Below are 21,327 nucleotides of genomic sequence, written 5' to 3' on the forward strand. Positions count from 1 at the left end.
CGCATCACAAGGTTTCAAAGAATATATATTTCGACTTACTGTTTTTTGTAGACGCTTAGATCTGAGTTGATGATGACCGTGATTCCGACGAAAATCAACGCAAATGAAAGCGAAATTCAAGCAGCGCTTCTCTATCACGTGATGCAAAGACTCGCCAGACCGACATTTCTGCAGCGAGAAGGTGCAGTGCTTCATTCCTATAATTAAATTCAACGATTATTGAGGAATTCATCTTCTTGGAAGCCTGAAACCGATACTTGATAAGATCGGACAAGTTCAGCCTCTTCTTGAAATATTTTTCCACCCAACGGAATATGACAAAGTATCCGAAAAGCTTAAACAATTCGACGTTGTTGGCGATTTCTTCAGTGCTATTGATCAGAAAAAGACCCTCGTCTGCCCGGTCAAGTACGCTCTTTCCTTTTAATTTCAAAAAACGATGATTTTTAGTACTGGATTGGAAAATATGAAGCATGCAATGTGCTTGTACGGATTTGATGAAGAGGACAAGTCATTCATTTTCAAGAACAGCTCTTCGGAACAGACGACGATCCATGTTCCTCTCATGTCAAACCAGGTCAAGGTCGACTATTCGTTGAAGTAGAAATGAGATGTTGCAGTTTTTTGTCGCTCCCTGACAGATTTTCTTTACAGAACGCGACCTTAATTTAGCCAAATCTTGGATATCACATTTCTTTTGTGCAAAAATCTTATTGAAACCGAAAATTTTTTTTAGCTTTTTTCTTGTTCTTTGTCATTTGTTTGATAATTTATTTGGGAAAATTATTCATTCAATCAATAAAATTCTAGTAAAGAAAATTCTCCACAACTTATTTTTTTAATAATAAATATTATATATAGCTAGCGCCGTGTGATGAAAAAAGGTTTAGTTAGTGAAATCGATCGTCGGATCTCTTTTCGAAAATCTGGCTTATCCGGCCGCGCAAGTCTAGCGCGCATTATATCGATGCAAAAGACGAGATGATCGCCAGGCCCGCCAATTCGCGGCCCCATTCAAAACCTTCATTTTATATTCCTTTCGCATTCATTTTTCGAGAAGAGAAATTATTGAAAAAACACTTCTGAAATCAAGAAAGACCCCATTTTCTAAGGGAAAAGTCAAGCAATGGGCGCGACGAGCAAAACTTCAAACAAAAAGTCATCCCGTTTTGTTCGTTGGCTCATGCTTTTCTTCTCGCTTTTTCTCGACAAAAGTTAAAGCATTTGCATAAAAATTCATTTGCGAAGCAATTTCTGTTCTTTGTCGCCATAGAAACTAGCCATCAAAACTTCAAGATCTTGAAAACAAAATCAAAGAGAAAGAAAAATGTCGTATCACTACAAAGATTTCAATATGATGTACGACAGGAACCTTTTTACGGCTGCCAAAATGGGCGATGTCCAGGTTCGTTGTTTAAAAAATCGGAAAAGTAAAAATTGAAGATGGTAAAAAACCTCCTCGAAAGTGGATTTCCTGTGAATCATCGGGACAAGTACAATAAAACGGCCCTTCATCATGCTGTGGAAGGGTTGAATTTTGAGTGCGTGAAGATTTTGCTCGCTCATGGATCCACTCAGAATAGGGTGGGTCACTTTCAGGGTTGGTCTTTCGATTTCGATTTTTGTTTGTAAGATGCTTGTTCTTACCCCAATAAAGAGCTTTCCATGGAAAACTGATCAAAAAATTTTTTCATCCCTCATTTTTGAAAAAAATTTTGTCGAAAAAACGGTTTTTCTAGAATAACACCGGAAGCCGCTGACAGTACACGTGATCTTACTGTATCATCATAAAGAACTCGTTAAGCCGGTCATTTTGGTACCCGAAACTTCCCCGGGAAATGGCAGGAAAAAAAACTGCTGAGATTTTGAATGCCCAAATCCAGCAAAATTGAGCCAAATTCGGCCCAAATTTCGCGATTTTCACGATTTTCTAGAGTCTGTAAAAGTACTTTCCCGGGAGTGCACAGAGGTGTTCGGGTGCTCAAAATGATCAGCACGGTGAGAGCTTTCAAATGAGCACAAAAAGAAAGTGCGGCTCGAAAAATGTTTAAAAAGTGACCCACCCTAACTCAGAACGTTACCGGTAAATTCTTTTATTCGTAAGAAATGAGAATAGTTACTTGAAGATAACTTGCACCGAAATCCGATGGAAATTTTGGACTATCTCTCCGCCCGGGCCCCGGCAAGACGACAGCGACAAATTGATGATATCAGAAGATGCTTGGAAGCCGACAGATCTCAAATTTAAAACCAAAAAATCTGTTTTACAAATACTGTTTGTATTTATAGTCTGCAGATATTTCAAATGATAGAAGACCATAAATAATTTATGAATTGAATAAATTTGAGTTTTTTATTTTCTTATGCACAAGAAGACACAATACAATCGTTATCAAGAAAGTAATAGTAAGTAGAACCGCTGGACGCACTCAACAAAGATTTATACATGATGATTTTTCTTTAATTTTATCTATCTAAAGGAAGTTAAATTCAACAATTGTTTTTCCCAAAAAACCCCTCTCTAAATAACCCAAAAATAGTTTGCTTGAGTCATGACAAGTGCGCAACACAAATCAAGCATGATTCTAGAGCTGAAGTGTATTCAGAGGCACTGGGGGAGTCAGTGCTTGGGCGGCGATAAGCCCCACCTCTGCGAGGAAGAACGAAACTCACAACGGGCTTGTTCTTCTTTTTCCCTTGAGAAAGAGACTCGCACAGGTAGATTTTTAAGAATTTGTTTTTCCTGAAAAAATCCTCTTTGAAAAATTATCTCTAGACATTAATTTTGGCAAACATAAAAAAATAGATGATTCTTCTTGGTCTGAATTTTGGCGGGTTATTAACTGTAAAACCCGGTCTAATTTCATTCGATCATAATTGTCTCTATCTTCATGCATTATAATTTATTATTAATAAACAACTCATCAACAGTTGAATAATCTCAAAAAAACTTAATTCCAGCTCAACGCAAAAAAATATGATCCTCGAAAATTCCTACATCAAATTATTTAATGAATATATTAAGGGTATCATATAAATAAACAATAAAAATATGGGCAGCTTTCTTATGAAATTCAGAAAATTTCCTCTTCATCAAAATTGCTTCTAGCTTTCTACTCGGAACAAGGACCTCTTTATCCTTTCCTCTCTTTTGAATACAGAATAAGAAATGGACGAGGATTTTGTCAAAAAGCGCCTCGAGAAGGATCTCTCTGAATTGAAGAGAATCATCGAGGCTCATTTCATCCAGCGAAAAAAGGATGAAGAAGAACTCGAAGAGCTCAAGACCCGAATTGAGAAGCGAAAAGAATACCGAGAGCAGCAGCTCAAGCAGCGAGCCGAGCGAGAACGACTTCGACAGGAAGCCGAACAGCTCGAAAAGGATCGACGAGCCGCCGAAGAAGGTTTGAAAAGATCGATTCTAGAGGGGTTTCTGACGGATTATTTAAGCCGCTCGAAAAGAAGAAGAAGAGCGAAAGAAGAAGGAAGCTATGCAGGCTCTTTCTCAATCCTTCGGTGGATACAAAGCTCAAGCAAAACAGGTGAATTCGTTTTTATACAAATTGACACCCTTACTCAAAAAAAAAATTTTTTTCAAGAAAAATTTTCGAAGAATTTTGTTGTTCCATCAATACTTTCAGATTTATCTGATCTTTTTTCTAACTTATCCCTAGCGAACTGGCCGAGGCGAGCGAGAACGAAAGAAGAAGGTTCTCGCCGAGCGAAGAAAGCCGCTGAACATCGACCATTTGGCCGCCGAAAAGCTCCTCGAAAAGGTCAAGGATCTTTACGAGCACCTCAACCGAGTCGAATCCGAACGGTAGGACTCTCTTCTCATCGCTCCCGCAATATTCTTTCAGATGCGATTTCGAGCAGAAACAGAACCACCACAAGTACTACGTTACGATGCACCGCGCCCGCGTCAACCAGGTCATGTCGCAGCTTTCCAAAAAGAAGAAGTAACTTTTTCTCACGATTTTATTCTGACCTCTCTAGGTGTTGACATACAACTCTGCTTCAAATACATTACTATCGTGTCTTTTTTAAAACCTCGACTCATCACAAAATTTATTTACAAGCTCTGAAAAGAAGGAACTTTGTAAAAAGCCGCTTGCGGCTTTTCGTCATTTTTCAAACGCGGCTTTTTTGAGCTTCGTTTTTTTCTACTCCGATTCAAAGCAAATACAGTTTTCGCACATTTCATGAGCGAGGGCAAACTGGCTATCTTGGAAGAAATGGAAAACCCGAATTTTTTCGAAGAGAAAAAAGGAGGTGCATCGACGATATCGGAATATGAAGAGTTTCAGGGAAGAGAAGATTATACCAATTGTCCGACTTGTCAAGGGATCGGGCGAGTAGCGAGGAAGAATTTAAATGAGCTTGTCGCGCTCGTTCCTGCAAGGTATCACAAATGCTATAGCCTATAGGGTGTTGTAGGTATGGGATTTAGCTAGAATTGAAGACATTCTTACATAGTTAACTTCGGCGAAAACACATAACTAAAAAATCAAGAAAATAGAATTAAAAAATATAGTTATGATCCTATTTTTCTTGATCTAGAAATTTTTTCGATTTGATTTTCTAGTGACGATCGATTAAAACCTCGCAACGACAAGCGAAATCTCTTTATCGGCGGGATGGTAGTCCTCGTTGTCTGCGGCCTTGTCGGAGGCCTCGCTATTTTTTTCCTCCTCCCTCGAGTCGTCATGGTCTCAATGCGCACACCTTCCCGTGACTCCGTCATCGTTTGCCCCCAAAATGGAACGGAGCCGCCCTGCACTGAGCCGACCAACGCTCATGGCGCAGTTTTGATGAACCTGACCGTGCCATTGCATTTGGACAATTGCAACTTTCGAACAGGAGAAATTTCTGCGGTTGATTTTGAAAGTAAGATTCTTTTTTTAATTAATTTTTAAAAAGCTCTTCTTGAAAAAAGAAGGCGTTTCTTGAGCTCGGCAAGTTTTCTTCCAGTCGTCGCAATTTTCGCCTTAGATTTGTGTGAACCAGGGCGAACGCTTGTTACGTAATAAGGGTAGTTGCGAAGGAGGCGGTTGAATTTGATTCTGTAGATCAGGTCGGATTTACTAAAGAAAGTGTTTCAGTTTTCAGTTTTTTTGAGTCTCTCTACCTGAGCTGGGCAAAGCAAAATGAAAAAAATAAGAAAAAAAGATTCATTTTTTTGTTCTTTTTTCAACTTTTTCAATTGAGAATGGGCTCGGGTTCTTTGAATCATTCATTTTATAAAGCATTCGTTTGGCCGATACCCTGGCCGTGCGTCAAAAGTGAGCAGATTTATCTCGACGCGCGCTGCTTTCTTAATCTGTAGAATTGCGTGAACTGTCAGAAAAAATGAAAAACAAACAAAAAATAACCCAAGTCGGATTATACCCGTACAAGACGCTGACTAGACTTTATTCAGTTCTTTTTGGAGGAGTCATCATTGGATCAAATAAGCTCCTGAAACCTGGTCATGTGAATTCCAGATCTGAAGGAACCTTCAATACGACCATTCCTGCCGCGGTCACGAGTAAAATCAGTGAGTTTCTCAACGTTTATTCTCCTTTATCTCGCTCTTTCAGACCCTTATGCAGTAGAAGCCTGCCAACCGGACGCGAGCGGACCTCATCTGATGGTCATCCACTTCGAAATCACAGTGAACGTTACAGTCCACGATACAGTCCAGCAGACGGCATTGCAGCAGTATTGCTACATAAACTGCAGCCCGGCAGTTTCTGATATAACATGTGTTTTATAATTTCCAATAAACGTTTCCTTTTGAATGATTTTCGTCATTACTTTTATTCGTGAGAAAAACTCCGTATGGCAGAAGAATCGGCAATTTTACTTGGCTTTGACAAGCATATCTTTTGAAACAAGATGAAGGTAAGGCGAATTCGATAAAAAACGTATCTAGAGAATATTCATATAAATCTTAGTTCGCCGCAGGAATCCTCGCCGCCACCAATGCCCTGTCCCCCGTTCCCGTCATCATCGGCGGCAGCATTGTCAAGCCCAACTCTGAGCCATACATCCTCTCTCTCCAGCGAAGTGGATCCCACTTCTGCGGTGGCTCCCTCGGCACTTTCGTCTCCAAGGGTATCACCGCCGCCCACTGCTTCTATAACAGTGGCGTCACCGCCGTCGCAGGTGCTCACAACATTCGAGTCAACGAGAACACCACCCAGAAAAGAACCGTTTCTACTTTCCGACGACACCCCAACTACAACAGCCGAACTTTGATCAACGACATCGCTGTTCTTCTCTTCTCCTCCGCCTTCACCGTCGACACCTACGTCACTCCAATCTCCCTCCCTCCTCACAGAAACGAGGAATGGATGCCAAACGGCGCTCAGGTCCGAGTCTGCGGCTGGGGCAACACCTCGACCTCTGGATCCGCTTACCCAAGCGAACTCCACTGCGTCAATGTCAACATCATCTCCAACGACATCTGCAACACCAAAGACCGATACGACGGAGAGATCCTAAAGGGAATGTTCTGCGCCGGTATCTTGGATGTCGGAGGCAAAGACGCTTGCCAGGGTGATTCTGGTGGACCAGTTACCTACAACAACCAGGTCGTCGGTGCCACCTCCTGGGGATACGGCTGCGCTCAGGCAAAATACCCAGGTGTCTACACTGATGTCGCCATGTTCAAGAACTGGATTGATGCCCAATAAAAACAATAACAGTTCTTTTTCTAAGATGATAATAAATTTTAAAATATAACTTTCGACGAATTGCCATTCGAAATATTTGCATTCGACACATTTGGAAAGTTCCTCGGTAAAATGTTGCATATTTTATTAACTTGTCAAAAAAGAGCAGGATAGTGATTTGCAGGAAGTTTGAGTTTTGTTTCAAAAAAAATTTTGATACTTTGAGGTTTTTTCTTATTGCGGTTTCAGTTGATCCAAGATTGCGAAAACCTGGCGCCGAAGTTCCTTGAAAAAAATTTACAGAGAATCAAGTGCGTTTTCTTACGTTTGAGTCCATATAGCCAGCTTTGCCTTTTGGTCCGTTAGCGCCAGGCATTCCCTTAATTCCACAGCGACCAGATTTTCCAGGTGGCCCTTGTCGTCCGCAATCACCAGGTTCTCCGGATGACCCGGGAAGTCCTTTGGGTCCTTGCTCTCCGGCTGGTCCTTTCTCGCCTCTCGGTCCGTGAGCTCCATGATCAGCGAGTTTGCCCGGTTCACCTTTTGGTCCTGGGAAGCCTGGTTGACCATCGCGACCGGGAACACCCATCGGGCCGACGGGACCAATTGGACCTTGTTCACCGGGAAGACCATCTTCACCAGTGCAACCGCTTTCACCGCGTTTTCCTGAATGAGAAAAACTAAGAAGAGTTTCAAAGTCAAGACTCGATGGTAGCAAGAAAAGAAAAGAAACGCTCTCAAATTCACTCGTCAGCAGGAGTAACACAAGTCCGTCGCGTGGATAACCCGGATCAAGGGCAAAGCCGCAGCTGGAGTTTTGCATTTCAGGCTGAAGTCTACTCCGCGGGATCAAGCAACGATTACAACTTGTGAAATTCCTGGAACAAGGAGCCCTTGTGTAACACTTATGTGCTTTTATTACCTTGTTCGCCAGGAACACCGGCGGGTCCTCGCTCGCCCTGGCAACCAGTAGGAAGGGGGCATTTGCAGTCGCAGTGGATTTGCTCTTTTTCGCGCTTGGGGCACAAGCTGATTACGTTGTCGACGAATGTTTTTGCTGCCCATGCATCTGTGTACCTAAAAATCGGGACAAAGGGTTTCGGGGGAAAAATCCTACTTGTCAATATGCGGGTCATTTCCATTCAGATATCTCAGCGTAGCAGCCCGTTTCTTGCAAATTTCAACTGCTTGAGCAGAAGTCATGTGCGCAGCACACTCATTTTCCGTCATGATAGAATGGTCTCCTCGGGCGATTGTATGGACATCAACCTAAAAACGAGTTTCCACGAGCAAAGGAGGGGAGAATACCTCCATGGCGTCATGGAGCAGTTTCATTGCCCCTTTGATGTCAGCCACGGAAACAGATGGGTGATTGTAGCCGTCTGTGATTGTTAGCAAAACTCTTCAAAAAAGCAAAATTATCAATAAGCAATTATTCTAGGAGGACATACCGTTTTGAGTTTTCTCTTGCGTCGGCAAAATTTTCAATCACATTTTTCAGTCCATTTGTAACGTAGCTTCCTTGAGCAACAAACTTGTCCATTTCCAGATTTCTCGCTTTGTTGATCAGCATATCTGGAATGTAGCTCGCTGCTTCGACGAAATTCGTAACGACTTCTGTATCTTTTGAGTATTGGATGATGCTGATTCGTGCCTTTTCGGGCCCAATTCCGAAATCGCGGTCGATTTTTTTGATCATTGTCTTTTACCGAGTTTCAAAGGAGAAAAATTTTTGAAAAAGTGGAACTTTGAGAAACGGTCCTGAAGGTAGCTTTTCATCGCGTTCCAGACATCGATGGAACAGCTACAGACATCGACGAGAACAGCAATGTCAAGTTCGCAAGGCAATGGCGGCTCCTTAATTTTAAGGAAAAGGGGGGTCATTTGAGCCATAAATTTGAGATTTTCTCGCTTTACCTGAACACAGTCGCAGGAGCAATCCTCCTCCTTTTTCATTTCCGCGGTGCACGTTTGCATTTCCGGCTCGCAGATCGGAATATGAGGAGAGCAGATTTCATCCCTCTCAAAGTCCGAATCATCAAAAGAATCCGAACTGGAGACACTGGACACCACTGGCCCGTGCGATGAAAAATCCTTAAATGTCACAGGGACAAAACTCGAGTAGTCGGAAGAAAATGACTCTGGATCGTCGTTTTGAATGTCTATTTGGTGGATTCTTTTTCGCCTTGTGATTTTGCCGCCGTTTTGGAGGAGTCCATGAGCGAGGCCGATTTGCAAACAAGCCTAAATTGAAGAAGTTCTCGAATGAAAATAGTCTCTTTCTCTCACCGTAATTTTCATGATCTTGACTTCTCGAAATCGCCGAAAAAAGTGAAATGAAAGAGATTGAGCCCAGTGCCAAGGGTTCAACCTCAAAGCGATCGTAAAAGGTATTTTTGGACGGGAAGTTGATTGAAGCCGGTAATAAACGGGACTTTTTGAATTTTGACTCGTCGGTTTTACGGGAAGTGAGGATTTATCAATCATTTTCTCGATTTTTTTGATAAAATATTATTTTTTGATAAATAATTAAAAATATTCTTCATGGTTTTTCAAAATTTATTTGTATTTTTTTCATAATTTATTTTTCATTTTAACAAAAATTCAATTTTAAGATTTTAAATTACATTGTAATTCTAGATTCAAAAAAATGAAATTACTTCTGGAGAATTTTTTCATATAGAAAAGCCAAGACGGGCAACGTTATTTCCGGTCAGCGCATTTTGTTCATCTCCCCAAGTAATCGCGAGATATCCCTTGTCCAAGAAGAAAAGCGCATGTTCAAAGTGCTGAGTGCGCAGGTAAGCGATACGTCTTTAGAGTCTCCAAAGTCGCCGATTTTTTGCAACGTCTGAAGAAATGAAATGCGACGGGGCGCGCGCGCTCCAACTCACCGAGGATTATCAGGTGAGCCCCTTTTTGGGCTTCTATTACCAGCCACTTCGAATGTATATAAACCCAAGCGGCAACGGTGTCAAAGCATCCAGTTCTTCCAACAACGGAAAAACGAACCAAATCGTATCTTTTTAAAGACTCAATACGAGTTAAAAAAGAAAGCAACCAACCACCTCCCAGATCAAGATGAAACTCTCCGCCAGTCTTTTCGCTCTCGCCAGCGCCGATATTTGTGGCCAATGTGAAGGTAAACAGAGATCTAAAAATTTTCGACGGCTTTCTTCATTTTTTCAAAATAAAATTTTTATGTACTGATACCCTTATTATATCAGACGAATGGCGTTTCAGACGTTTTCTTAGCTTTTTGAGTCGAAAATTTTGACTCCAAAAATTGACAATTTCACAAAATTGACAAGGTTTTTGTTGTTTTGGCTCAAAATCATCCTCAGAATCGCCTTTTTTAATATTTTTTTCAGACCACGTCGCCGCCGTCAACGAGTGGCACAATCAAGACAACATCGTCTGCTCTCGATACACTCATCCCCGAGACTACGCCCAGTTCAACTCCCGCGCCGCCTGCAAAGAATGCAAGATCAAGTGCGTCCCCACCGAGGATGCTTGCCCCGGAACCGACGATCTCGAAGCTGGATTCTGGAACAAGACAGCGATGAAGATCCGAGAACAGTACATCGAGAGAGCCGCGCAAATGCAGGCTGAGAAGGAGAAGGAGAAAGCCGAAGCTCGATTGGCCAGAAACTTGACCAAAGAAATGGCCAAGGTAAGTGATCTTAAGAAAAAATTGATCGTTAACGGGTTTTTCTAGTACGAGAAAATCAAGAACAAGGTCGAAGAAAAACAAGCCAAAGAAGACAACAAGGCATGGAAGAAGGCCGACTGGGAAGCCTGGCGACAAAACAAGCGCGACGAAGCCAACGCTCGACGCGCCGCCGCCAAACAAGCCAAGAAAGAAGCTAAAGCCGCTGCCAAGGCAGCTAAAGAAGAAGCTAAGGTAAGCTGGAAGACCCTTTCCTAACCCTAACCCTTCCTTCTAGCGCAAGCGACTTGAAAAACGAGCACTCGCAGATGAGAACAAGGTCCTCTTCGCCTTCTACGCCGATTTGGAGGAGCACTACGATCCCCTCTGCCCCGACATGTTCCTGATCAAGGACAACAAGAAACTCGCCCGACAGTATTCCGATTGGTTGATGCTCCAGGCTTAAATGAGCCATTATTCCTAGGCCTGTGATAAGAACCTGTTATCACCAACCTTTTTATACTATTTTTTGAGGATCCCGCGACTGAGTTATATTCTAGAGACATCTCCTTAATATGATAATCAGGGCGGGATCCTTATTTTCAACCGAGCACAAAAACATCTATTTCTAACTAACTATCTGTTAATCCAGCGAGTTCCCTTTGCTCCTACTCTATCAATTTGTGAGTTCTTGAATTGCGGCATAAGTGGGAGTGCCGTGGTATTCAGTCTTATACTTGTACAGTCTTCTTCCGAGGTGAAATTAATAAACAAAAGTACTTTTATACCAATGATTTTTGATTGCCCTGAAAACTAAAGCCCGAATAAGCGACACCAAGCGAGCATTTTTCTCTTTCTTTTCTGCCTGGAGGACCCCTCCTACTGGAAGAATTTCAAATTGAAAGAAGAATAATCTCTTCCAAGGAATTCTTCACTTATTTCTCGTTATTTTAACAAAATTGTCGATTTTTCATTTGAAATAATTAAAAATTTATTTATTGCCTTCAGAAATTTTTCATTTCTTCATAAAGCGGGTTGATTCGTGCAAAGTGTACAGGTCCTTGCTTTTCATAAATTTCAAAGAACAGTTGTTTTGATTAAAAAGGGACGATGAAGATACATTTTCTACAGGTCACATGTTGTACTGTTATGCTGGAAGAAAAGATGTTCATTCGTGGTAAATGAATTTGAATAAATAGTTTGCGACGAGGGCTAGAGCAAATGCGAAGTAGAATTTGTAGCGGTTGTCGTTGATGATTTCTGACCAGCGTCGCTTGGTTTTTCGCTCTTTCATCAAAATATCCACCGCATCAGAAAACTTTTAAAATCAGATTTGAGAATTCTAGCGGCTTTTAATTTTACCTTGTAGTTTCCGGGTCGATAGCCAAGCTCATTTTTCGCCGCAGTGATATCGCAATAATGCGACAAACACACTTTTAGGCACTCGTTTCGAGTAACAATGGGCTCGAGGCGAAATCCAAAAGCCACAAGTAGGAATGACGTTAGCTTTTCGCTTAGATACGCGAAGAAGAATACTGAAAGAAAACGCTTGAATGCAGGAATTGGAAGGAATGCGCTTACCTAGGTAAAATGGCAAGCTGATTTGAGGTAGTGGTTGCTCCATGGCTTTGAACAAAGGAAAAAGAAAAACATATGGGTCGGATGGCGCGTCGTCGGAGATGTTGTACGCTGATTTAGTGCTCATTTTAGTGCTGTTACTCATTTATATCAGCAGCTCGCAAGCCTTACCAGATTTTTAAACGAATTTCTGTCTGACAGACAGAAAAAATGACCAATTCCTTTTCCACAAGAAACATCAATCCCCTCCTTCAACTTCCTGTCCGCACAAATATGCGCTTCGACCAGATTCATCACATGACACCAGTCAAGAATACAAGTCCCAATTCCAAATTTGAAGATTGTGACGCCTTGCTCTATTCTAGACGCGATCCGGGGCAGATGTTTCTTCTCGTGCTCGCTTTTAAAAAGGTTCGGAAAAGGGGGATGAGGAGGGATAATCGGAGTTTTGAGGTTTTTGAAGATTAAAGTTTTTAAAAGAATTAGATTTTTGCTGATTGATTGCTTTAAAAGAATTTGTAAATGCTTTTATATTTTCCGACCTAAGCCATAAATTCCATTCGGTCGGAGGGCACAAGTCCTAAAATCCTCGTTGTTTGCAGCGAGAACCATTTTTTCAGCCTCTTTCTTTGTCTTCGAGTACCAATCATATTGATCCTTATCGTCTGGGTAGGGCTCTTCTTCTGTGACATTGACAAGCTCTTTTTTGCTGAAGATAACGTTGTAGGATGATGTGAAGATGAATCGCTTGACGTTGTGTTTTTGCGAAAGATTGAGGATATTTGAAGTACCGTTGACATTTACTGAAAAAAAGAGGAAAATGTTTATCTTGTGATTCAAGTCTTCCTGTTTAAAACTTACCTTTTTTATTCAAATTTTCGTCTAGTTGATAGCTCCCCGTCATCCCCGCACTTGCTGTATGAAAAATAACTTCTGCTCCTTTGATCAGAGGCTCCATTTCCTCCTTCGAAAGCATGTTCGCACGGTGGAACACGCATTTCTCCGGGAGTTTTGATTCGGGAGGGTTCAAATCTGAAGAAAAAGATCATCATTGTGAACTTTTTGTTTATAATTTTTGCCAGTTGTGATAATTGACCACGTGATTAAAATAAAGGAGGGGCAAGATTGGAGATTTGTTTGTTCTTCTGTGGTATTATTTTGGGTTCAGGAAAAGAAAACAATTAGGGTCGATGAGGGGGTCGGGGTTAAACCATTCTAGTTTTGATATATAGGGGGCTATAGCCTATAGGGGGTGTTTTTGGGCTAGGGTTAGGGTTAGGTTACCCTTATCTTAACCCAAACCAAACCATTCTTTTCCAGAGTTGGATACTTTTTCCTTCGAAATTTCTAGCAATGGAGAAAAAAGAGCCTGAAACATGTCATAAAGAACTCCGGAAGAAAATCCTTCTGACATTTTCAACCTGTCTTTATGTCTACACTGCGGCCAGAAAACCTGGTTTTCCTCGTTTTCTTGAAGTCAAGTCGAGAATTATCAATATTCCATATTGACGGCTTTCGCGATGGAACAAGGCTTTTTGTAATCAGTGCTTAGTGGCTTTTGAACAGAACACAATTATCAAATGCCAAAGGATTATTGAGCGAACGTGATCAACTTCGCTTTTTTCCGAAGAACGATCAAGTTTATGCCAAACAGACGTGATAACTTAGTGATAAATACGATGTTCGTAATTAAACTTCTGAACAATTTTACGATGAGCAACATTTCAAATTGATGATGTGAGAAAATCGTTTTTCGGGAGGGAGATTTTAATGGAGAAAAAGAGGGATACCCTTAAGTTTGACTTACCAACACATCTGACGACATAACCTTCTTCAGCCAGCGCCTTCACCAATCTCTGTCCGAAATAGCCGCTCGATCCCGTTACCAGGGCGATGCTCTCTTCCATGATTTCAACCAATTAATTGAATCAACTGACTTTTAAAAATCGAACTTCAAATTGATATTCTAAATATTTAGAATGCAGAGTTATTTCCTGATTGAAAGGAAAGAGAAGGGGAAATGCGCCGGCGCGCCCTCGGGCCGCCAACACCGCGCCTGAAGTTTACTACTTTATCGCGAAATCACGCCCGACGCGGAAAAGAATTTCGCTCTGAGATTCGCATTCCGATGGACAAGCTGTTCTTCGACGACCCAAAAATGAGCATTTTTCAATATCTTAAAAAATAGAAAAAAGAGCACCAAAAATCCACAAAAATCGCAAAATCCCATCAAAATCACAATAAAGACAGAAGCCAATCAAAAATTTTCATTGATCAAAAGGCTAAAGATCTATTTCGGTTGATTAACAGCTTGAATTATTTTTGGTTCAATTTTGATTTATTCGAAACAAATTGCTTTTTTGTTCTTTTGATTGAAATCATTCAATTGCCGGCTTGTTCTTTACTGTATGTATTGTTCGTTTCAGGACAAATAGAAGTCTTTTCGTCACGCAACGTTTTCGTGACGCAAAGAAATTAAACGACCTTGAATGATGGAACTTGAAATCAAGATAGAGCAATTTCGATGATTTTTTTTATTTGAATAGATTGTTCTGGCTTGGGTCAAAGTAAAAAAGTTCGTCTGTTAAGCCAACAACAAGAAAATCGTTTCAATTAACTTACCAGTAATCAGAAAAGAGGCACTGTCAAACACGTGATTAGATAAATGGATTCGTGGTTCTGGACAGACAAGGTGTCTGACAGTATTCATCGAAATAAGCTTACTCAATCAATTTGTAATTGACAATTTAAGGTCGAGTAATAAAGAATGTCGAAAATTTCGATTCAAAAAAGAAGTGTTCTTTTATGTAAAAATAAGTAATATCGCCTGAAATTGTAAATGGTTCGATTTGGACCGAACTTGTTAAACAAATTGTCAGCTTCATTTTTCAGCGAGATTTGCACTCGTAGGTTCCCACGCGTAAAAAAAAAGAAAAACACAAGTTTTCGAGAAAATAATGAAGAAGGAGACGAAGAAGAAGAATAAAAGCCCAATCATTTGCAAATATTGCGGAAAACATTTTAATAGAAATTTTGCTGTGAAAAGACACGAACGAATCCATACGGGAGAGAAACCTTACCAGGTAATTTTGTCTCCCAAAGCAGCTTTGTGAACATTTCAGTGTGATTTCTGTGACGTCAAGTTCAATCAATCCGGGACCCTTTACGAACATAAACGAAGGCGACATAAAAAGGCTCAAGAAGCTCTGAGCCAAAAACAACTCAAATTTCGCGGGAGAAAAATTATCAATGAAGTTGTGCACTATCGAATTTGCATTGACGAGGAAGATAAAGACGAAAACGTAAAAGAAATCTGGGTGCCGATTTTCGACATAGAAGATTTCCAAGATGTGGTCGAATTCGAAAAATTCATGAGCGGAGAGCTCTGAAAACGCTTTTATTCAACTGTAAAGACGAGAATAAACCATTTTCGTGAATTTTCTTATCAACCGGTTCAATCGGGCCGAACCAATTTTGCGAAACTATCGTGTTAGTACCCAATTTTTCACTCGATCGCAGAGTTGATTGAGAAGTGTGCTTTTCTGCGAGAAATGAAAATGAAGAAAAAAAGCTCGCGACCATGCAAAACCTGTGGCAAATTGTTTCAAACAAGCTGGCATGTCAGAAGACACGAACGGATTCATACTGGAGAAAAACCGTTTGAGGTCTTGTTTTTAGTTATTGAAACAGAAAATAATGAGTTTAGTGCGAGCTGTGTGATTTCAAATGCAACTTGAAAGAAAACATGGTCGTTCATCGAAGAAAACTTCACAAAAAAGCTCTAGAACTTCTTCACAAAGAGCAATTAAAAATCCGAGCGCGAAAAGTTATCAATCAAGTTGTTCACTATCGTATGGACGAGAGAAAAGAAGAGAAGGAAAACTGGGTGCCGATTTTCGACGTCGAAGATTTTGAAGATGTCGTGGAATTTGAAAAATTTATGAGTGGGTAACTTTAAAACGGGGCGAAATGAAATTTTTCTCTTCCTTTTTTTCAAAAAATCTAAATTTCACTTTTTTTCGCGTTCTCCTCTTTTCTTTATCATTGAATTCTTATTTCAACATCATCGAAAACAGGGCTCTAGAAAGCAGAGTTCGAAATCTGGTAGAAAATCCGTGCTCCCGCTCCCTCCCTGCTCCTTCACCCTGAAAAAAAGGGAGCTCCCTCGTAAAAAACCCGTGCTCCTGCTCCCTCCCTGCTCCCAAAAAAGGGAGCTCCCTTTGGGAGCTCCCAATTTTGCTCCCTTTTTTCAAATTTCAAAAATTTTCGAAAGTTTTTAATTTTATTAAGTAAACTCTAAGTAGCAAAACCATCGTATGGTTATTATATAGCAATGATAAAGAAAGTATAAATAGGCATAATGCCAAATAGGCGAATTTCGTGAATGACTTCAATATTTTCTTTTTAAAATTACATAACCAAATTTAGGTCAATTTTAGGCTATTTATTTATATCAAATTTCAGAAGAGACATTTAAAAATAAATCTAATCAAAAAACGTCTCTTCTAATGAAAATCTGAGCAATCACGGTATCATAATTAATAATTATGCTTATAATCTGAGAAAAATACATTATGTTGAAATTATTAAAGTCAAACTAGATGTTATTTTGGCTAGATATTTATATGATAATTTAAAAGAGACGTTTATAAATATATCTAGTGAAAAAAACGTCTCTTCTAAGAGAAAAACTATAAAGTTAGCGTTTCTCATTTTTCGGTGCGCAGATTAGATTCTAGACTAAAAATTGTTGATTTTCAAAAAATTTTTGAAATTGGGAGCAAATTGGGAGCTCCCAATTTACTCCCAGCCCTGAAAACCTGTGCTCCTGCTCCCTCCGTGCTCCCAAAAAAGGGAGCTCCCTTTGGAAGCTCCCAATTTTACTCCCATAGATTTCGAACTCTGCTAGAAAGCACCAAAAACTAAAAGTAAATGTTCTTAATTTTTTTTCTCGAAAAAGATTGGCGTTTTTCCAGCCGAAAGACGCAGTAATAAATCTATTGATGAAATTCTACTCGAGGCTGAGCTGAAATCAATGCCGCTGCAGGCAGTCTCGTCCATCCAAAAATCGCCAAGGGCGGCTTGTGTTTTCCCGCTGCGGGCTAACGACTGGATTATAATTGGGAAATTTAATTAGTTCTCCCTTTTTTCATCCCTGGGCAATGCTTATGTAGAGCGGTTTTTAAAGAGATGATTTTGAAATCAACGAAGAGACTTTGATCAAGCAAGTAAGCCTTTTTGATCGTTAAAAACTTAAAACCGAATCTTTTATATTTAACCGATTTTAATTGCTTTCCTGACCTTTTGTTCGCATATCCTTTGATATACTATTTAAATGCTTTGCTGCAATTAACAATTGTTTTTTTTTCAGCGTCTCTTTTTCTTGTCTCATTAGCTTTGCAAACAAAAGATTTTGGAATTTACTTTCCGCGAAAAAGTGCAACTCTTTCAGAATAACGAAAAATGCCGATGGAGATGATAGATTGAGAGAGATTCAAGAGGAAAAGATTATGGTGATTTTGGTCGTCGTTGGATGGCCTAGGATTAAGTTCAAGGAGAAGAAGAAAAGGTGAGTTCTTTCATATGTCTGATCAGAATTGCAAATTTTGCTTTATTTCTGCTGAGCTGAGCTGAGTTGAGCTCAGTAAAATTTCTCTGAACTGATCGGGCCTTTTTCAGATGTCATTGAGCTGAGCTGAGCTGAGCGTTCTTTTTTCAGAGTTTATTGAGCTGAGCTGAGCTGAGCAGGCATTTTCTAAAAGTAGTTGAGCTTTTTTAAGCAGACCCTTTTTAGAGCTGAGCTGAGCTGGAAGTTTATTGTCTGAGCTGAGCTGAGCAGGCCAGATAATTTTTGAAAATCACGGAGCTGAGCTTAGCTGAGCGTATGCTTAGCTCACTAAGCCAGCTCAGCTCACCAAATTTGCAATTTTTTGTCTGATTCATATTCTTTTTTATGCTTTAAAATTTTTAGCTTTGATGAGGAAGCAAATAAATCACAATATCTCTACAGTTCCCAAGGACCGCGAGTCATGAATGTCCTTAATTACTCGCATCAATAAATTAAACCCTGTTTCTCAAGTGCATATTTTCCAGCTGCATATTAAAGATCGCGTCAGCACTTGAGAGTTCTATTAGCTCATGTGATTGCCTCTCGCCGATGATTGTCGGGCAATTTTGGAGCTCACTGAGCCGCGGCAAATTGCTCGAGCTACTTGTTGGAAACAAATTGTAGAATTCAAGGCTCAGAGTTTTTTTAATGACCCGCGGGAAAGAATCGCTTCAAGAGAGCTCTGATGATGAAGTGTTTGAAAGAATCAGTCCGCTGCCGAGGAAAATTGAGAGTGCTGGAATGAGAAAAGATAGTCTAAGAAGATCGCCCAAGGTAAAGTTTTTGGTGACAAGATGCGTCGAAAAAACTGCTAAAATTCTCGGGAGATTTTTTTTTGATTTTTTTCTTTTTATGATTTTAGGACATCAAAGAATTCAAAACCCTCCTCCTGAGTCAAATCACCAGCTCAAGCGGCCTAAAACCTCGCCTCTCCGCCGCCGAGCGCTTGAAAATCCAACCGGGAAAGAGCCTCAAAGAACTGTACAAACCTCAATCTTCATCAATCCAGATCTCCGCTCGATCATCAAACTCTAGAAAGAGCAGCACAAAACAGAAATTAACCTCAATCTCAGAAGAAAATAACGATGTGAAAAAAGCTCAAAATGATGATGGATTATTACGAGCGCCAACAGTTTCTCTCGATTCTGATCTGTAAATAGATAAAAACGCTGTCAAGATTTTTCGTTATTTCTTTCTTCGACAGATGTGACACTGACCTAAATCAGGCTGTTTTTTTCCCGAAACAGTCCACTTTATCGGACAGTTTGCGATTGTCTTCTTCGTGAACGACAAACTTCTGCGTCTTTGAATAATTCAATCCTTCCAGGAATAAAAGCAGGACGCAAACTTGGAAGTCCGAAAAAGCGATGAGATTTGTTTGTTTCATTTTTTTCGCAGCTGTTTTTAGCCGAGGAGTAACAGTATATGATCTTCATAATATCTTCAATTTCTGTATGAAAGGTAAATACATTCTCTTTTGCAATTCCTCGAAAGAAATTCTAGGGCTGCTTTCAAATGATAAGCGATACGCCAATCTCATGGCGGAACCGAATTCGCAATCATTCTTCAGCCTTGAAATAGCCTGTGACCAGTACATCAGCCTTATAATGATGAAAAAGGATCTCTATCAAAAACCAGTCCATACAATTGATGACCATCACTTCGCGTAATAACAACAAACACTTATTTTGATAAAGAAAGAAACAACAAAATTTATATTTGATAATTTTTATTTAAAAAGAAAGTATAAAAATGCAATATACAATGGAAATTTAGTGGTTCTCCCATTTTCCAAAGCGTTTGAGGATTTCCCGGGAAGGATTAAGAGGGTTGAATGTACAATTTTTTTTCTTCATCGTTGTTTGATTTTGCTTCGTGAGAGTTGGCTTCAGGGTGCATCATCGCTTTACAATGGCTGGTCGCATCCCATCAAGTGGAATTTTTTTTCGACGAGTCGGTAGGTCAGATTGTCGAGTTTTCGGTTCGTGAGTTTTGGTCGTCGGAATCGCTGTTCTTCGAATTTCAGATCGGCGTAGGTGTCGAAGCAGACAAATCTGAAAATGTTGAAGAAAAATTCTTGATTTTTCAATTATACCGTTCATAGAAACTTCTGAGCGAAGTCATGAAATTGTTGATGGAGACGCAATGATTGACGGAATCGATGACAATTGGGACGAATTCAGCAGAATCCCCAGCGGCAGCCCAGTTGGTGCAGGAATCGGCAGCCATTTCTTCGAACCAGGCGAAGTTGAAGCTGAATTTTCGCTTGAACAGCTCGGTTTTTCGGGTCTGGATGTGGTCTTTCTTGTGATCGTGTTCGACGAAAATGGTGGACTGAAATGAATTTCGATAAAAAAGTTTCGAATCGAGAAAATCGCCGAAGAAGATTTTCTGTCCGGGAACTTACTGTAAGAGTATTGAAAGCATCCATGATCCTGATCCAAGCAATTTCGTTTTCTTCCAATTCGACCGCCTCAAATTGCGCTTCGAAACCTGGTTGCACGATGATGTCTTCATTCGACTTGAAAACCAGCGTCATGACATTGTTCGTACTCAAGAAGCTGAAGTTGTCCTGTCCATCAATGCCGCAGAGCCTCGCCGCTTCGGCGTTTCCGTCCGGTCCGTCGTAGATGATCACCGCGTCTTGATCGCACTCGTTGGTGAATCCGACGCCGTCGAGCTTGAAGGAGTTGAAGGTCTGGACGATTTTGAAGCCCTCGGGTGCTTCGACGTTGATTCGAATGTACTGGTCAGGGTAGTAGTCGCCAGAAGTAGGGTCGGTTGGAAGCGTGTAGGTTTGAATGTCGCCGGGGCCGGTTAGAAGGATGGTTTCGCGGGCGGTCGTGTCGGGGGTCCAGATTCTGACTTCATCGAGGCTGGAAGCGGATGAGTCTGAAGATGGGATGTCTCGAGCCAGAGCGATGGATGCGATTAAATTGAAGGCCTAAAAGGGTCGTTGAATAAATAAAATGAAATGTTTTTTGCTTTCATGGTGACACCCTTATTTCTCAAATTTATTTTTTCATTGATTTTGATTTTAAAAATTCGCAAAAATTAACTTTTTCTGAGTAAGAAAATAAAGAATAAGGTGCGATCGAAATCGAAATTCCTTAAGGGTATCGCGATGAAAATTTGAAAAAATAAAAAAATTGATAGTTTTTCTTACCTTCATATTTAGTAAAAATTCTCTGATGAAGAAAAATGATGAAGAATTCGTAGATCTGTCGCGATTTATAAAGAATTTTTTGCTGCTCTCCGGCGGCGCCAGACTCTCAAAACATTTTTTTCCTGGATGCGGGAGCAATGTTCGTTTGAGGATCTGTTTGAGACGATAACAAGCGCCAAGGATGGAAATTCTTGCGTAAATGTGAGACATTGTTACGCGTCCAAACAGCTTGGCTCAGACAGTTTTCTAAGTCGAATTAGGAAACTTAATTCTGTATGTTTCCGGATAGTTGTTGTGTTAGCTTCTTCTCGAGAATACGGAAGAAAAAGAGCATCCGGAATACTCATTACTGCGTTTGTTTTTCGAAAGAACGGAACTTGACGAAACCAAGTCCTCAAGTCTTCTGGAAACTTTTGACGTACTGTTAGGTAAAATAAATTAGGTAAAAAACAATATTTTTACTCGATATCGGGCGAGAGTCAAAATTGAACGCCATAAACAAAGAAAATTCGGTGTAATGTTCGATTTCATTTGAAAGCGGCTGTTTTAACCGTCAACACAGGGGTATCTCAAGTTCGCTTGTTTTTCTTACAAATGACGTTCAGGGCGCTTGGATTACGAAGTTGATTTGACCAAAATAATCAAATTCATTTATTTTTTTTTTTGAAAG

At 40.3% G+C, this 21,327-nt stretch overlaps 8 protein-coding genes, 1 long non-coding RNA gene and 1 pseudogene across 9 annotated transcripts; 7 read left to right on the top strand and 3 right to left on the bottom strand.

Annotated features, from left to right (window-relative positions):
• Positions 1–1,266: 1,266 nt before the first annotated feature.
• Positions 1,267–2,400, top strand: LOC145695504 (uncharacterized). Its single transcript, XR_014133740.1, has 3 exons — positions 1,267–1,405; positions 1,444–1,588; positions 2,127–2,400. It is a non-coding gene; the product is annotated as an uncharacterized LOC145695504 (long non-coding RNA).
• A 713-nt stretch (positions 2,401–3,113) lies between these two features.
• On the top strand, positions 3,114–4,049 carry LOC145695484 (troponin T, fast skeletal muscle-like). Its single transcript, XM_081772469.1, has 4 exons — positions 3,114–3,404; positions 3,451–3,542; positions 3,675–3,820; positions 3,861–4,049. The coding sequence occupies exons 1-4, from the start codon at positions 3,170–3,172 to the stop codon at positions 3,961–3,963; spliced, it is 576 nt and encodes a 191-aa protein (XP_081628595.1). The 5' UTR covers positions 3,114–3,169; the 3' UTR covers positions 3,964–4,049.
• Positions 4,050–4,244: 195 nt separating this feature from the next.
• LOC145695493 (transmembrane protein 106B-like) lies at positions 4,245–5,877 on the top strand. Its single transcript, XM_081772481.1, has 4 exons — positions 4,245–4,402; positions 4,586–4,887; positions 5,420–5,536; positions 5,580–5,877. Exons 2-4 carry the CDS (start codon positions 4,638–4,640, stop codon positions 5,753–5,755), a joined length of 543 nt encoding a protein of 180 aa, XP_081628607.1. The 5' UTR covers positions 4,245–4,402; positions 4,586–4,637; the 3' UTR covers positions 5,756–5,877.
• LOC145711531 (trypsin-3 pseudogene) lies at positions 5,878–6,729 on the top strand (annotated as a pseudogene).
• An 86-nt stretch (positions 6,730–6,815) lies between these two features.
• Positions 6,816–8,978, bottom strand: LOC145707017 (uncharacterized). Its single transcript, XM_081784493.1, has 8 exons — positions 8,946–8,978; positions 8,574–8,900; positions 8,108–8,513; positions 7,965–8,058; positions 7,774–7,925; positions 7,579–7,733; positions 6,982–7,322; positions 6,816–6,941 (listed from the first exon to the last, which is right to left on the bottom strand). The coding sequence occupies exons 3-8, from the start codon at positions 8,353–8,355 to the stop codon at positions 6,891–6,893; spliced, it is 1,041 nt and encodes a 346-aa protein (XP_081640619.1). The 5' UTR covers positions 8,356–8,513; positions 8,574–8,900; positions 8,946–8,978; the 3' UTR covers positions 6,816–6,890.
• A 648-nt stretch (positions 8,979–9,626) lies between these two features.
• On the top strand, positions 9,627–11,090 carry LOC145711134 (uncharacterized). Its single transcript, XM_081788863.1, has 4 exons — positions 9,627–9,798; positions 10,028–10,329; positions 10,375–10,560; positions 10,604–11,090. Exons 1-4 carry the CDS (start codon positions 9,738–9,740, stop codon positions 10,769–10,771), a joined length of 717 nt encoding a protein of 238 aa, XP_081644989.1. The 5' UTR covers positions 9,627–9,737; the 3' UTR covers positions 10,772–11,090.
• Positions 11,091–11,309: 219 nt separating this feature from the next.
• On the bottom strand, positions 11,310–13,862 carry LOC145711533 (short-chain dehydrogenase/reductase family 42E member 1-like). Its single transcript, XM_081789224.1, has 7 exons — positions 13,691–13,862; positions 12,745–12,915; positions 12,426–12,686; positions 12,068–12,341; positions 11,887–12,017; positions 11,668–11,840; positions 11,310–11,623 (listed from the first exon to the last, which is right to left on the bottom strand). The coding sequence occupies exons 1-7, from the start codon at positions 13,788–13,790 to the stop codon at positions 11,474–11,476; spliced, it is 1,260 nt and encodes a 419-aa protein (XP_081645350.1). The 5' UTR covers positions 13,791–13,862; the 3' UTR covers positions 11,310–11,473.
• A 942-nt stretch (positions 13,863–14,804) lies between these two features.
• Positions 14,805–15,729, top strand: LOC145705265 (uncharacterized). The gene is made up of 3 exons (XM_081782726.1): positions 14,805–14,966; positions 15,006–15,548; positions 15,590–15,729. Exons 1-2 carry the CDS (start codon positions 14,841–14,843, stop codon positions 15,270–15,272), a joined length of 393 nt encoding a protein of 130 aa, XP_081638852.1. The 5' UTR covers positions 14,805–14,840; the 3' UTR covers positions 15,273–15,548; positions 15,590–15,729.
• A 114-nt stretch (positions 15,730–15,843) lies between these two features.
• Positions 15,844–18,899, top strand: LOC145705254 (uncharacterized). Its single transcript, XM_081782717.1, has 3 exons — positions 15,844–17,452; positions 17,855–18,265; positions 18,354–18,899. The coding sequence occupies exons 2-3, from the start codon at positions 18,140–18,142 to the stop codon at positions 18,645–18,647; spliced, it is 420 nt and encodes a 139-aa protein (XP_081638843.1). The 5' UTR covers positions 15,844–17,452; positions 17,855–18,139; the 3' UTR covers positions 18,648–18,899.
• A 310-nt stretch (positions 18,900–19,209) lies between these two features.
• LOC145706353 (uncharacterized) lies at positions 19,210–20,729 on the bottom strand. The gene is made up of 4 exons (XM_081783749.1): positions 20,658–20,729; positions 19,899–20,435; positions 19,587–19,825; positions 19,210–19,545 (listed from the first exon to the last, which is right to left on the bottom strand). Exons 1-4 carry the CDS (start codon positions 20,661–20,663, stop codon positions 19,398–19,400), a joined length of 930 nt encoding a protein of 309 aa, XP_081639875.1. The 5' UTR covers positions 20,664–20,729; the 3' UTR covers positions 19,210–19,397.
• Positions 20,730–21,327: the final 598 nt, after the last annotated feature.

This window comes from Oikopleura dioica, chromosome 1 (genome assembly GCF_907165135.1).
Source record: "Oikopleura dioica chromosome 1, OKI2018_I68_1.0, whole genome shotgun sequence".
NCBI classification, from domain to species: Eukaryota; Metazoa; Chordata; class Appendicularia; order Copelata; family Oikopleuridae; genus Oikopleura; species Oikopleura dioica.